The sequence below is a fragment of the Akebia trifoliata genome, chromosome 8, assembly GCF_017979445.1.
Source record: "Akebia trifoliata isolate Shusen 1 chromosome 8, ASM1797944v1, whole genome shotgun sequence".
Lineage (NCBI taxonomy): Eukaryota > Viridiplantae > Streptophyta > Magnoliopsida > Ranunculales > Lardizabalaceae > Akebia > Akebia trifoliata.
The window spans coordinates 45718460-45734433 of NC_141382.1; the positions used below are offsets into that span (position 1 = coordinate 45718460).

General features: G+C 35.7%; 2 protein-coding genes across 2 annotated transcripts; one reads left to right on the forward strand and one right to left on the reverse strand.

Annotated features, from left to right (window-relative positions):
- The first annotated feature begins 244 nt into the window (after window positions 1-244).
- On the forward strand, window positions 245-4450 carry LOC147397163 (serine/threonine-protein kinase Aurora-2). The gene is made up of 9 exons (XM_086452662.1): window positions 245-423; window positions 965-1081; window positions 2296-2442; window positions 2551-2646; window positions 3014-3109; window positions 3208-3304; window positions 3426-3543; window positions 3832-3904; window positions 4004-4450. Exons 1-9 carry the CDS (start codon window positions 388-390, stop codon window positions 4103-4105), a joined length of 882 nt encoding a protein of 293 aa, XP_086308788.1. The 5' UTR covers window positions 245-387; the 3' UTR covers window positions 4106-4450.
- Window positions 4451-5975: 1525 nt separating this feature from the next.
- On the reverse strand, window positions 5976-15974 carry DER1 (DERLIN-1). The gene is made up of 7 exons (XM_086452663.1): window positions 15816-15974; window positions 10505-10640; window positions 8752-8825; window positions 8527-8620; window positions 8248-8376; window positions 7987-8147; window positions 5976-6407 (listed from the first exon to the last, which is right to left on the reverse strand). The coding sequence occupies exons 1-7, from the start codon at window positions 15830-15832 to the stop codon at window positions 6293-6295; spliced, it is 726 nt and encodes a 241-aa protein (XP_086308789.1). The 5' UTR covers window positions 15833-15974; the 3' UTR covers window positions 5976-6292.

Here is a 15974-nt window from a genome sequence, read left to right on the forward strand (position 1 = left end):
CCCGAACGTGTTGGAAGTTGACTTGAGAGGTCTAAGAAAGAGACATTTTTGTCTATTTAAAGGCCTTTAATATATATATATTTTTTACGAGTGAAAAGACCAGAAAACCCTGTTTGGTCCTAAACGTGTCGGCAGAAATCATGGGAGTGTGGTATTTTTACTGCACGAAGGTGCACTGGATCAAAACTCATGCACATTTCAAATTTCGAAGCTATCAAATTTTTGGAGAAGAAAACAAAATTAAACTCTAGAAATCCGACCGTTGGAAGAGCCGAACCTAAATTTTGAAAAAATATAATAAGAACTCCAGCAATAGGACCGTTACAAGATCATTCAACAACACATACGTCTTGGGTCCTCCCTCATCTTCGTCTCTCTCTTGCTCTCATGACGATCGCTTCGGAAAACCATCCAGAAGAGAAGGTAAGCGAAAAAGATGCTAGATCTTCCATGGTTCTAGAAAAGAAGTTGAATTAGGGTTTTGGTTGGTTAGGTTCTTGATGATAGTTTGCTTGATTAGGGTTTTAGATTAGGGGGTTCTCGAATCCAGGATTGTAATTTATAAGGGGGAACATCCTCAAAAGAAGGGAGGAAAGTTTCTTGGTAATTTGGAGTTTTCTGTGTTCTTTCCTAGGGTTCCTGATCCCTGTACTTTCTTAGGAAGGTCAGCCCTCTTTGAATAACGATTTTGGGCGGAAAAAACGGCAGTTTTTACCTGAAATGGTTCTAAGAAACATCTGTTTTGGATTAAATTGGGGATAGAAACAGGAATTTAGGATTACATTTTTATCAATTTTTCGCCGCCTTTACAGAAATAAAATTGATTCTTTTTTCAGGAATGTTATTTTTTCATGGATTTGTTCCAAAAACATATTTTATATGTGAGGATCTTCATCTGTGACAATTCTATCTAGGATTATTAGGTTTCGGATGGATGATAAGTTTGAGAGTTTCAAATTTTCAGGCTTCTTCAGAGGTTACGATGACGGGGAAACGGAGGTGGATTCTCAACGACTTTGACATTGGAAAGCCTCTTGGAAGAGGAAAGTTTGGCCATGTGTATTTGGCGAGGGAAAAGGAGGTTTGTTATTGTCAAATAATTTTCTTCCATTTACATTTATTGGTGTTTTTGTTGCTTCTCCCTTTTTTTCCTTTATAAGTTTCTGGATTTCGTGATTTGTTATTCTAGTTGGGTATCTGTACGTCGAATTTAAATTCGTTTGCGATGGCCGATGGATTTTTGTTTGTTATTCATGGTAGATGAGTGAAGGGTTTCTTAGTTCCTGTCTGTAATTTGTGTTGTGATAGATTTGAAACCCTGAAACTAGGGTTTCAAGGTTTGGATTTTCGGGCAGGTATTGGCAGATATTATCTTTCTCAAAGATGATGGTGTAAATCTTTTTTGTGTTCTGGGTATTCTTTCTTATCTTTTTCTTTTTATGTTTCCTTGATGTTTTGATCTAAGGTTCTGGTTATACATGTACATGATCTAAGATAAAGATGTGTTTGTCCACTTACATTAATGAGAAATTATGACTTTGTTTGGTCACAAAACTGTTTTAATTTTCTCAAACAATGTTGTGGATGAGCCATGGAAGATGAGGTTTTGTGCAAGGAGAACCAATGCACTTGAAAAAGCAGTTTGAGTCCACTTATATTAATGAGAAACAGTAACTTTGTTTGGTTACAAAGCTGTCTTAATTTTCTTTAACAATGTTGTGGATGAACCATGGAAGCTGAGATTTGTGCAAGGAGAACCAAAGCACCTCAAAGAGCAGTTTGATTCCACTTATATTAATGAGAAATTATAACTTTGTTTGGGTACAAAATTTGTCTTAATTTTCTTAAACAATGTTGTGGATGAACCATTGTAGACGAGATTTTGTGCAAGGAGAACCAATGCACTTGAAAGGGAAGTTTGAGTCCACTTTGACTACAACTGAGATCAACTATGTGACAGAAATCGTAGCTACTTTTCTATTCTGTTGCAAATTAGATTATGTTGTATCCAGCTGATTTCCCCTGCAATTCTCAAAATTATGTTGCTTTTGCTAGACCTTTTTTTTTTTTTTTGCTGCATTTAAGGTCTATTAGGGGTCCACCCAGTGGAAGTTTTCGTACTCAAAGAGGCTATCGTCTTCCCATATCATTTGTTCATTTCTTTTAGAAGTGAAGCTGAATGTTTGATTCACGAATTGCTTGTAACTTTTTTTCGGTTATTTTCCTGTAAATTTAAATTAGTATTTTCTTTTTACCATGGACTAATAACTTGAGTTATTCATTATTCTGAAGCAGAGCAATCACATAGTGGCATTGAAAGTACTCTTTAAGAGCCAGCTGAAACAGTCTCAGGTTGAACATCAACTGCGCCGAGAAATTGAGATACAGAGCCATCTTCGCCACCCCAACATCTTACGCCTCTACGGCTACTTCTATGATCAGGTTCAGAAACATTCATTCTGCCACTCCTATATGCAATATGCAGCACTCAATTTTAATTTAAAGATTAGTAGTCCTGAACATTTTTTACTCTTCTTTGATTTGTTGCAGACGAGGGTTTATTTGATACTAGAATATGCAGCAAAAGGTGAACTGTATAAGGAACTACAGAGATGCAAACACTTCAGTGAACAACGCACTGCCACTGTGAGTTTCTACAGACACTCTTGCCAGCTTGCATTTCCTCTCTCCTTTTTTTTGACAAATAAAAACGTCATTAAACAAAGATAGGGAAGTACAGAAGGAGGTTGAGAGCAAAACAAAACAAAAAAACAAGAACAAAACAATTATTATTTGAAGGGTTTTGCACAGAAAGAAACTTAGAGCTAGAATGTTGATGACAACTTCCTATACTACTTCCCCTCTCTTGATTTGAGAATTTGTTCTTGTGCATGCAATGGATGGCACCAGTACATTTCATCCTTGGCTTGAGCTTTAATTCTCATGTTTTTCAATTGATACAAGTATATCTGATTTGAGAATTTGTTCTTGTGCATGCAATGGATGGCACCAGTACATTTCATCCTTGGCTCGAGCTTTAATATATTGCCATGGAAAGCATGTTATACACAGAGATATCAAACCAGAGAACCTTTTGATTGGATCCCAGGTATAGTAGTCTGTGATTGAGCCATTGTTCCTTTTCCTTCATCTCGTTATGAAGCAATTCACGTGCTCATTATGTTGTATATTGGGTTTTCTTCGCAGGGTGAGCTGAAAATTGCGGATTTTGGTTGGTCTGTGCATACATTTAACCGTAGACGGACCATGTGTGGTACACTGGATTACCTCCCACCTGAGATGGGTATGTATGATCAAGGATGCAAATAGGTTTTACAAGGTCTGTAGATTTTTCTCTATTACGACCTTCGAGGTTCATGTAAAGCTAATGCAAATTTTATTTTATTTTTTTGCTTTGTTTTCAGTGGAGAGTGTAGAACATGATGCAAGCGTGGACATTTGGAGTCTTGGGATATTGTGTTACGAGTTTCTTTATGGGGTCCCTCCATTTGAGGCAAAGGAACATTCGGACACTTATAGAAGGTATGCATGCAGCAGTTTTGGTTCACACACGATTTTCATTGGTCTTCGAGGACGGGAATTGAAATATGTGGCTTTGTTTTCTTATGTGATGTTTCTTTTTCAATGTTCTGTTATATGTTCTTTCTTTTCTTTTGGATAAGTAAAAGTTCTATTTTATCTTCTAATTTGTGCAAAGATGTATGATGTTCGCTAAATATGATAATTTCTGCTCTTTCTTTTGTGCATATCAATTTAATGGAAACTGTTTGTTTATAGGATTAAGGAGTTTTCCTTTCTTGTTATATCCAGGATAATAAAAGTGGATCTCAAGTTTCCCCTTAAACCATTTGTTTCTGCTGCTGCAAAGGACCTCATCAGCCAGGTGTGTGTGATCTCTTGTGATATATTATTCGTAAATATTTATATGTGCCAGAGATACTCGTGTGTTTATGGTTGGTTTGAATTTTGATTCTCTCAACAGATGCTTGTCAAGGATTCCTCACAACGTCTACCTCTACACAAGCTTCTTGAACATCCCTGGATCATTCAAAATGCAGACCCCTCGGGTATCTATAGGGGATGATTTGCAGGGCTGGACATGTTTCACCCTCTTTTAAGGCCGAGTGCTATAGAACTGGCTGAAACAACATCATCCCATCATGTTAATTGCAAGCTTTTCCTGGCAAAGCATGCTTTTTTCTCGGGTCTGTCGTCCATAGTACAATCTCTTTTACATTTCTTTGGCATATAACCCTCACTAATTAGGTTGCATGCTTTTTTAGTCTTCTCGGGTATGTCGTCTATAGTAACAATCTCTTTTACATTTCTTTAGCATATAGGGGTTCCTGTGCATGTATGTAACCATCACTATTATTCTGCTCGTCCAAATTATGTGACGGCAATATATGGCATTAGTAAGGAATTGAGAATGAAGTCTTCAGTTAGATTTGATTTGCATTTATTTCCATTTGGACAAAATTAATCCATTTTGAAGTTAGGGAAGAAAAAATTTTCATTTATCAGGGAAGTGAATGATTTTAGATAAAATGTTCAACTGAGGGAAATCATTTTCCCTCAGAAATGGATTTGCTCATAAAATTTTTGCCTAGGAAAGTGTCAAAAGTGAGGGTATAGTTTTGTTGGGTCCCCAGTTAATTGTGAGAGAACAACAATAAAAAAAACCCCATACTTCGACGATGAGAAAATCGTTTTTCTAGGGAGAAATATATTAGATTATGTTTACCTGTCAAAATGAGGAGATTATTTTCCAGAGAAAATGCATTTTTGTGTTATTCATATCACCATGTGAACGCAAAGTTGAAGGAAATCTTGTGAGTAGTTGAGCCCACAACCCTCAGCCCAACTTTCTAATATCAATTGTTATGAACATGAAAATAAGAACAACTAATATGATTTGATCCACTTTGATGGGGGCCAGATCCGTTCTCTCCCTGTTTCTTCTCCTCAACTTTAAAGCAGCCATATTTGTAACATAAGGATCCAGATCATCCGTCAGGATCCACAAAATCTAGTCGTCCATGTATTATTTCCCAATAATGCTGAAGTGTGACCTCGGGCTTCGGAACTTCATATCGCCTTTCTTGGCTTATAAAGTGTATGAGAACCATAGATGCCTTTCATTGAGATACGAGTGAAAAAGCATCTATGATTCCCATCCACTTTCACGTCAAGAAGTGCGATGTGAGATTCCAGCTTGAGAGTCACTCCAGCACGACTCATTATTACCACATTCTCCACTATATCAAAACAACTCTATCCAAACCCAAACCTTACTTTTTCAACTTAGCTACAAAATCATGAATCTTTATATACAAGATAATCCCTTATTTTGCAGAGATCAGATCCAAATGTATCTGCGAGTAAAAAACCTTCCAACACCATTAAAAAAATATTGTTCAACATCTGACACCATTACCACATAACCCTTTCAATGTTCAAAACCATTATTTAATCAACAGAAAATACCTTTAATATACAAATGATATAGTTCACTTACACAAAAGATAATTATAATGCCCAATTAAATAAAATCATGGTAGATTCCCTTAATTTTATGCCTCAACTAATTTTACTTTTTCAAACCATAAGAAAATTTAAAAAAAAAAAAAAAAAGTGAATTGTAATGCTCTAAATATTAGAACTCTTGTTTTAGTATTTTTATTTGTTTATATTATTTTAGGCACAAAAAAAAAAAAAACAAAAAACCAAAGATACCCATATGATTTCTAGCTTTTAAAAATGATGGATATTTTTATCTTTGAATCCTACTCTTCTGTAATTTATAAAATTGCAAATAAGGATAGTCCTGCCATTTAAAAATAATTGTTTGATGGGAGTGTTTTCAACTTTAGGGGAGAACATGTAAATAGACTTGAACACGATGGCACCTCAATTCAAAATCATTTTTAAATGCCTATTTAAAAATGAAAAGATTCAAAACAAACACCGACGAATTGAAATTTTATGTAGCTATGCAGTACAAAGCACCATCAATCTTCAACTACAATGTTTTGAGTGAAGTTTATTTCCCTTTTTGTAGTCCAAAACAACTAAGTGGGCAGGAAGAAATGTAAAGGTAGCTCTTCTCCCAAGCTGTGCAATGTCTCTTACCATCTCAAGAAAGCCCTTACTTCTTCCAGCATGAGGAACTTCATTTGTGTTGTTGGCGGTGTCATCTAAAAGTTGGTGAGAAAATCGATGATGGTTGGATATTCAAACCGATGAGTGAAGCAAGAGAGCGATCTTCTTATCAGCTAAGGCGATAGCTTCTCCCTCTGAAAGCCACACCACTGGTCGTCCTATCAGGCTGGACAGGTCGTCCAGTTGCCTGATATCCAATCCCCCACCTCATGACAAGTTTATGCCTATTAAGTACAAGTTAAGGGTATAGCATAACACACAAAAATATGATAATATATAAACTGAAATCAATGGCATACAAATGCGATCTCAGATAGCAAGCAAATGGTTTTTATGTTAAACATAGGAACTCTCTATAGGAACCCTAGCAAACAGCACAAGGAGTAGGCCCCCCAATCAAGTGTAGAATTGAGAAAGAATGTATTCAGATAAGCTAATATGTAAATTAAAATTATATAGAAAAATATATAAATAATAGGTGAAAACAAAATATTAGAACAAATTCGGAACGATTTGAAAAAAGCGTTGGCACGTGAGCAGCACAAGAGGACGACTTGTCACATAGATTGGAATATGGACAACGTAGATTGGAGACAGTAGAGTATCACTACCCAGACAAAAGCTGGGAGCTTAAGAACAATGCCCATCAGGCACCATAGTAGTGCATGAAGTAAAAATGCAGACAGTAGCGTCCCACGGGTGCCGAGCATGCAACCAATGAAATGACCCATAAATTCCAACAGAATGAACCACAAGAGTTCAAAGGGGAAAGGCAAACATTCTAGATTCTTCTCCTATATATGGTCCACAAATGCCATAGCTGTCACATGGCAGCATAGATACAGGGTGTGGGAAAAACCGACTGGATGATTGTAGGTATCCAATTTATTGCCTTCTTTCGATCATTAAGAATACTAGGGAGAATGCACATGTTACGTATGTAATAGCATTACTTACTATTTTCATTCAAGATTAATAAAGGGGATTTTGGATAAGAGTATTAGAAAAAAGAAAAATATAAAAATGGCAAATCCGTAGTTAGAGATCATAGTTGCCAGATTTTTTTTTATAGATAGTGGAAAATCAAATTTGTAAGACGAACGGAAAATTTCATACAGTTTTATAATTATATAAAAAAATTTAATATTAGCGTTCATTGTAAACAAACATAATGAGAGTTTTTTTATTTTTATATCTCTACAATCTTCATCTCCAACCACCTGAAGCTTGGAAGTTATGGATTTTGAAAATTCCAAACAAAAAAATAAAACATTTTTTAATAAATGTAGTGGATATGGTTAGTTATAAAAAATAACTTGGGAATGTTGTAATTCAAGACTTCTTGTGGGATGGTTATAAAGGTGCCCTGCATATATAACAGAACTCCCTAAATAATGATATTAGCAAGAATTAATAATATAGGGGGTATTTTTTTAATAAATATAGCCACAAAGGCTACATTTTCATTAGATACAGTAGGGATGGGAAATATTTCAGATAAAGAATCATTGTTGGATGGTAGCTCAATATTATTGTGCAGAAGATCCCCAGTACAGCCCCATCATGCAAATGGCTATGCCATTTGTATGGGCCATAACCGTAAGATGGGGGTATTGAACAGTGCTGATTACAGCTTGAATCTTAAATGATACTCCCATAGAAATTTAGTGGCCATGCAAGAAATTTACCTTACCTAAGTAGCAAAAACTTCTGACAGAAATTAAATGTCTAATCACCTGAAGGAAAGATATGATAATGGTGGTGTCAGATTTCAACAAAAAGAAAACAAAAATGGAAGGATACAACCAGTTTGGAGTCTTCAATATATTCTTTCCACCGGCAAGTGGATGCAACACTGTCAAGAAATAATACAAATGTCCAGCGACGATGCCCAGCAGGTCTAGCATGAGGGGTGCACCAAAAATAACATCCAAAGCAAGCATTGCCCATGGGAGATAAAATGCCTGAAAGCAATTAAATATGAATACAAATAAGAGAGATTCCAAATTAATATCTGAGCAGTAAAATATATATTTATAAAAAGATGAACAGAAGTCCACATACCTTGAGTGCCACAAGGCCGTATATGTTGATTTGGGCATCTGGAAATTCTCTACTCCAGACATAGAGAAGCATGAACACCAAAGAGATCCCTAAGAAGTATGTCCGGAAAAAGGGGATGGCGGACAATACCTACAGCATCAAAAAGAGAGAATAAGACAGGACACAAAATGATTAAAAATAGATAAATTTGTGTACTCAAATGATCATGCAATCATTAGAACACATCTGTTCTTTAGAATGACTACCAAAATGGAAAAGACCACCTAGTATCTCACACACCAGTAACGACAAGGCTCCAAATATCATCATCCACAAGAAATCTGCTGTACGCCTTTCGAATGGTCCTTTCTCTAGCTGGACCCCATACCTTGCTCTGCAACGTGGAAACACCATGTTATCAAACAGTAGATTTCCTCAACGTGGAAAACTACAGAGAATTGCTTTGTAAAGTCACAATCATCTAACTGCTTCACATAGGCAGTTTGATAGAAATTTTTTGCTTACATCATTAAGAGACGAATCCCAAAATTGATAGAAAATTTGCCAAGGAAGAAAAAGTTTGTAACCAGTCTCCATACCTAGAAATAAATAGAAAAGAAACATTTAGACATAAAGACACCAGAAAGTGAAAAGCAAAGGGACCTCAGATAAATAAGAGCCATGAAGCTATGAGGAACCATGATCCCAGATTCTCAGATACAGACACCAGAAAGGCAAAAGGGGATATAATTCCTGATTCGTGGAATCCAAGAACAGATACTGATAGAAGCATCTCATTGAATATGTTGATAACATGCTTTAGCATAAATTTTTAAAGCTAGTATCAGCGTTTAGTATTTAAACATCATGCCACATATAAAAACTTCCAATCATGCACAATGTTCTATGATAGTTCAAAACAACATTATACTATTTATATATGTTTGCTGCAAAACAAGCACGGGAACAGTTAGGAGTCCAGAAAATAATAGTGGTACAACAGGAAATGAGAATAATAGTCACCAGCACTGGCACAATACCCCCAACCAGTATCAGTATCTTATGGGTATATATGAGCACTTACCGTTGATGAAGATTAATGCCCATGGCAACAAATGTCCAAAAGGGGTCTACAAACATAATTATTTATCATAAAATATGATAAGAAAGTATTATACACACAACACAAATACATATACTTGTGTGTGTGCGTGTTCACGCATACTGTTCCTTTTATGAATAAGAGTAATTCTTAGGGCATGATTTCTCCAGAGAACATTTGACATATTAAGATAACCAAATGTTTTTTGACTTCATCCAGTCAATTGAAAAGGAATGATAAGACATTTAGTCATCTGGAGGAGGTACAAACTACAAAGTTCTCTGAAAAATCATTTCAATAATTTTATATACAACCAAAAATTGGAATAGATAGGAAAGACACGTGAAAAGAACATAGAATTACCTATACTTCCCAACAAAGATTCTTTCCACTGACTTTCAACTTAAACTTCCATGATTTTCAATACAATAATACATATCAAAAGACATGTGAAATCCTCAAAGCATCAAACCAACCAGCTCGTGACAAAATAGACATGACATTAAGCGAACTGAATTGGCCAGTATTTTTAAAACAGCGTTTGAGGTTTATGCCTCAAGGATACCCTCCAAGCAGAGCTTTCAAACTGCAGTATACCATGATAAAATTTAAAAGCTCGCACAGTTTCTCCATTAAAATTTTGAGAACACATCAAAGATAAACCCTGGTGTGCATATGTTGGTCGTGGCACATTATAGTTGCATATAAAGTTGAATTTTATTTTCTATCACCGCCTAACCCACCCGCAAACAAACACACACCCCACTCTTAGTTAAATAATAATCTGGTACTATAGATTAAATAACATGTCAGTATTTTTTTTTACTCAGTTCATCCTACTATTTATCTGTTTATCTTTATTGTTCATTTTAAAAGTTGATTATAAGGCTTATGCCCTGCCTCACACTTTAAGCAATCAAAACACGTACAAACGTTTACATGGACAAGGACCTTATCATATGGTCAATATAAAGTCGTTCTATAATATAGATGGTCTATAAAAAAAAATTATAGATAAAAGGAAACAAATACAAGCGGCAGATAGATGGTCTAAATTTACATGCCCAATCATCCACACATGACAATAAAAGCCCATATTAAAGTGAAAAGTTGTAGATTGTAGCTCTAGATATTTCAACATATAATTGAAAACCAGCAGAAGATGGAAAAGCATACCTGAAAACGTTGAAATACCAGGTCATAATCCAATGCAGTATGAGCAGGATCATGTAGATGCAAGTGATATGCTGCAGTGGCCAGCAAACACAGGGTACCATAAGCCTTGCTTATGGGTGGAAGTGAATTATAAAATCTGAAACAATGTGAAACAAGAAGAAGATTGGGATGGAAATTAGAATAGCCGCGACAGAGGTTAATTGTTCAAGAAAATACAGATATATAAAGCTTTCAATGACAATAAAAATGGATTGAAACAATTGCCTTACGAAGAAAAAAATGCCACTGTTGGTGAAAAGGCTTCATTTTAGGTCGAATAATGTCACTATCTCTAGTTTCCCTATTGAGAAAAGCTTTGTTTTGTGTGGAACATCTAATTTAGACCGTTAATAGGAAATACTACTCCATAGATCACTTTAAAATAGTAGTTATTCTGGGAAATGTAAGTAGATGAAATGCGTAAAACTGTAAATAATGTAGAGCCATCATTCAAGCGCATTTTAAACCTTGGAGATAATACTTGCAAAGTGTAACCATATCCCAGTATAGTAGGATAAAAACTTGTAGTTCATAAAATCTGCAAGTGTTCAAACCAAAAAGGGGCCAACATTGTCATTGTCCACTAACCTAAACGGTAAGTCACATAGAGGGAGATAGCGAGAGAAAGTTTTTAAAAATAAAGTATTTCTTCATACATCAAGAAATTAAGATAGCATGTCCAGAATAAATTCTAGTATAGATAGCATGTCCAAAAAAAAAAAAAAAAGTATAAAGTTTTTCCCGTTATGTTTTACACAATAAAAACTATTTTTTTAAAAAAACTTGTTTACTACCTTATAAAGGTACAATTTAATAGCATGGCACCGATTGGTTGTCTATGACTTGTATCCCTAAATTTTAATTTGTTCCATCATTACTTTTATCTGCATTTAGTCAAAAGTGGTATGTTTGCTTGACCAAACACCCATGATGACTGTACAGTAGGATTCCAAGACCCTTACAAAACAACTCCCATATCCATCTCATGAAAAGAAATTACAATGAAGAATTCCCATCCTCATAAGATAAGCTCAAAAAAATGTCAGTCCACTAACTCAGAAATTTCTCATTAACAGAATAAAATTATTGTAACCTTATACGATGAGTATCTAAGAAAGAAACAGTTAGTACCCTCACTAAAATGTCCAACCCGTAAAAGACTAAGATTACACACAAAGCGCATAGGATGAAAACCTTTAAATACAAAGAGAAAAGGAAAGGGATGGTGTGGTGAGGTACTACAAAGAGTTTTATAGGGAAAGGAGAACCTAAGACCTCGCCCAAATAATTTGGAGTTTAATACTTTGTTGCTGGAAGGAAAAACTTGGTTGGAGAGGCCGGTTGAAGAAGAAGAGGTGAGATCTATTGTGTTTTCTATGAGTAGAGAGATAAGGCCCCCAGTCCGGATGGCTTCACCATGGCTTTCTTTAAACATTGTTGGGACATTGTGTCGAAGGATCTTATGGAAGTGATTAAGGAGTTGCAGGAGAAGAATTGCTTGGACTATGGTTTGAACAATACCTTCGTGGTGTTGATCCCTAAAAGAGTGGGGGTTGACAATGTTGGGGACTTTAGACCCATTAGTTTGGTTGGTTTAGTGTACAAAATCATTTCTAAAGTGTTAGCCTCAAGATTGAAAGAAATTTTGAAAAGTCTTATAGATGTGGAACAAGGAACTTTTGTTAGGGAGAGACAAATCCTAGATGGTGTTAATTGCTAATGAGTGTCTAGATTCGATAATTAAGAACAAGAAGCCTATGATCATGTGTGTTGGGATTTTTTGGAGTACATGAGGGGGAGGATGGGTTTTGGAAGAAAATGGATTGGTTGGATTATGAAGTTTATAACCTCGATTTCTTATTCCATTTTAGTCAACAATACTCCGACAGGTTTCTTTAGGGGTTCGAGGGGCTTGAGACAGGGTGATCCTTTATTTCCTTTCCTTTTTCTGATTGTGGCTGAGGCCTTGGGGAGATTGTTCAAAAGAGTCGTGGGAGTTGGAAAGCTTTCAGGATTTAGAGTAAATAATGAGAGTCTATTGATCTCCCACCTTCAATTTGCTGACGACATTTTAGTGTTCTTGGACTACTCATGAGAATAGGTTAGGATCTTGTGAGTGTTATTAAGTAGCTTTGAGGCTATATCCAGTCTTCATGTTAACTTACAAAAAAGTAAGATTTTTGGGGTTAGGGATGACATCGATCTCCTTATTTTCACTACTATTTTGGGGTGCCCTAGTGACAATCTTCCCTCTTCCTATTTAGGTCTTCCCCTAGTAGAAGTGTATAATAGTAAAAGTATTTGGGATGGTGTTATTGACAATGGTAAAAAAGCTGAGTATGTGGAAAGCGAAGTATCTCTCTAGGGAGGTAAGGTAACATTGATAAAAAACACGTTGTCTAGCATTCCTAGTTATTTTCTTTCCCTTTTCTCAATGCCAAAATCTGTAGAGATCAGGATAGAAAGACTCATGAAGAATTTTTTTGTGGAATGATAAGCATGGAGGTACCATTTGATTAAGTGGAAGTTGATTTGCACCCCCAAAGAGGAATGGCGATTGGGGGATTAGAGGACTAAGGTTAATTAATAGAGCCCTTTTAAGCAAGTGGTTATGAAGGTTTGAAGAAGAAAAGGATAGCTTGTGGAGGAAGGTGATTTGTGATAAGTACTGGGAAAAGAGGCTCGGGTGGTATAACGGGGAAGCCAAAGAGACTTCCAGTTGCAGTGTGTGGAAGGGGATTGTCAAGGTAACTAGCGATTTTGAGAGAGAGGTCAGTTTTAGAGTAGGCTTAGAGGATAGAGTGAGGTTTTGGGAAGATAGGTGGTGTGGGATTTCGACGTTATCAACTCAATACCCATCTTTGTACGTTTGTTTTTTATATAGAAACTGCTCAATAAAGCATTGTTCAATCCATAACGAGAACACTTTTTCCTGGGACTTGGGGTTTAAGAGGAATTTCAATGATTGGGAGATAACCGAGGTAACATCTCTTCTAAATCTCTTAAATGAAGTACGACCAAGATGGGTGGGAATGGGTCAAGACTAAGGACAGGAGATTCACTGCGTGTTCTTTCTACAAAGCCTTGAGTCCTAGTTCGAAGACTATTTTTCCTATTTCTCTTATCTGGTCATCTCTTGTTCCCTCTAAGGTATCTTTCTTCGTTTGACATGCTTCCCTAGGGAGGATTCTTACTTTGGACAATCTGACATCTCATGGATGGATCACTCGAAATTTTTGTCCCCTTTGTATGAAAGATGGCGAATCTATGGACCACACTCTTCTTCATTGTTCTTTTTCTAGTACTATTTGGAAATCGTTTCTTTCTTTATTTCATATGTTTTGGGTTTTCCCCAACAATTTTCCCTTGATACTTGAAGGGTGGGCTTACAACATCTTTTCTTATAGAAAAAGACATCTTAGGGCTATTCTTCCAGCGGCCATTGCTTGGGGTCTTTGGAAAGAAAGAAACAACAGGGTGTTCTAGTGCAAGGAGAGCAAATCACATACGGTGTACATGGAGATTTTAAGACTACTATTTTTCTGGGCTAAGTTAAGCAAGGATTTCGCTGGGATCTCTTTCGAAGACTTCATTTTTAGATGGAATAGCTTGTGTAACTAGTAGTATTTTCTTTTGTTTTTGTTATTTTGCTTTTCTGCTTAGGGGCCTCCTCGACCTCCATTGTTTCGTGTATCTCCTTTAAGTATTCATAAAATCTTATACTAACCAAAAAAAAAAAAAAACACAATACCTCTAACATTTGAGGATTCTTTTTTTCCCTTTCTAGATAAATAATTATTAATAAAGGCATAAAAACCACTTTCATAGCCTTGTGGTAAAGGCCAAGGATTTAAGGTTGATTATAGTAGTGGGAATTTTTCTAAAAATTCAATCCAAAGCTCTTGCCATGAGATTGATGAAGGTGATCAGTTCCATCCACTCTTCACTAGGGGATTTTGTAAAAGATGCGTAAGTGTGAAAGAGAAGATGAGGTCAGAAGAAGACATATAGAACAAGCATAATCTGCAGACAGGTCATAATATCATAGGTCGAAATATCATTTATGATACTCTTGATAAATAAAAAAAATTGCTTGTGGTAAAAAATGAGGGAAATGTCAAGATAGAATCTTCTATTCCAGGTCCACATTTGATGTAGGACAGCAATGTCTTAATTTGAAGAATATGGAACAAGAATTAGAATGGAACATTGATCTAGGGTTTTAATGGGTTTCAGCAAAGGGTTTTAGGGTGCTGATTTTAGGGTTTTAATTTGTAATCCGAAGCCTTCAGGAACTGGGTTCAATTGAAAAAATAGGGTGCAAAGAATCATTTACATTTTCTTGAGGCTAGTTAGGGAAGTGACTCAAAGGCAACAAAAGCACTAAAGCTCATTGAGGGAATTAAAATACTGCGGTGCAGCCGTAGAGCTTCCTCTATAAGATTGCAACATCAGGTCTGCTGTTCTTCTTTTTTCCTTTGATCCATAAAATAAAATTTATTGATTTATAAACAGAGGGAAAAAAAAACGAATAGACCTCCCAATACATAGAAAGTGCTATGATGCCACCACGAGGAAGAAACTACTCCCAAACTAGACAATTCTGTATGAAAACAAAATCGTCAAAGCGATATAGTGCTCTCTTCACTTTTTTTTTCCTTCTTTTTTGATTCTTTAACAAAGTCATTCAATCACCATCAGATTGAATGACTTTCACACGCATCAAATTTAAACAATACAAACAGATATTACGGAGAGGAAACAAAATTCTATTAAAATACATATTGAAGATCGGTTCCACGATACAATCGAAAGTTTTGAGAAATTCTACATAAAGTTATCAAAACCAATTGTTATTGAAAGGGTAGTCAAAGATAAAGTAATATCCACCCTATACTATTCATGATCGCATATACTGTGAAAATCACACCCTAAGCAGCCTTACATGACTTCTATATCAAACTCAAATTCTTCCTACTGTGGACAGATTAGGCTACAGTCCACAAATTTGAGGCATCCCTTACATACAAGTTAAAATGAGGAAAATCTATAACAGGTTAAATACATAATTAGATAGTTCAAAAAAAATCAAATCAAATCAAATTAGAATATAACAAGAACAGGATCCAGATTCCTGAAGCTATGAAACCATTTCAAATGAAATAAAAACAACCTAACTAATATTATTCTTGTAATTTTTAAAGAATAATATTAACATTTACAGAGTTTAATAACTTAAACATCAAAAACTCAATTGAGAGAAGAAGATTACTCTCCAGGAGAAGACATTTCAGTCCCAAAAGCCGATTCAAAGAAAACCCCACACTTCAACTCTCTCTCTCTCTCTATTTCTTCAAGAAGAAGGAAAGGGTCTGGACTCTATCTCTCTAAACTTGCAGCAAGAAACCCAAAATATAAAAGAAAAATAACC

Bases quoted from the DNA above. Each gene is read 5' to 3' on its own strand.
- LOC147397163 (XM_086452662.1), top strand. From the start codon at position 388: ATGACGATCGCTTCGGAAAACCATCCAGAAGAGAAG. The intron at 424-964 runs GTAAGCGAAAAA...TCAAATTTTCAG, and splicing joins AAAACCATCCAGAAGAGAAG to GCTTCTTCAGAGGTTACGAT. The intron at 2,443-2,550 runs GTTCAGAAACAT...GATTTGTTGCAG, and splicing joins ACGGCTACTTCTATGATCAG to ACGAGGGTTTATTTGATACT.
- DER1 (XM_086452663.1), bottom strand. The intron at 8,621-8,751 runs GTAAGCAAAAAA...TCCACGTTGCAG, and splicing joins GGGATTCGTCTCTTAATGAT to AGCAAGGTATGGGGTCCAGC. The intron at 8,377-8,526 runs GTGTGTGAGATA...TTGATGCTGTAG, and splicing joins TTGGAGCCTTGTCGTTACTG to GTATTGTCCGCCATCCCCTT.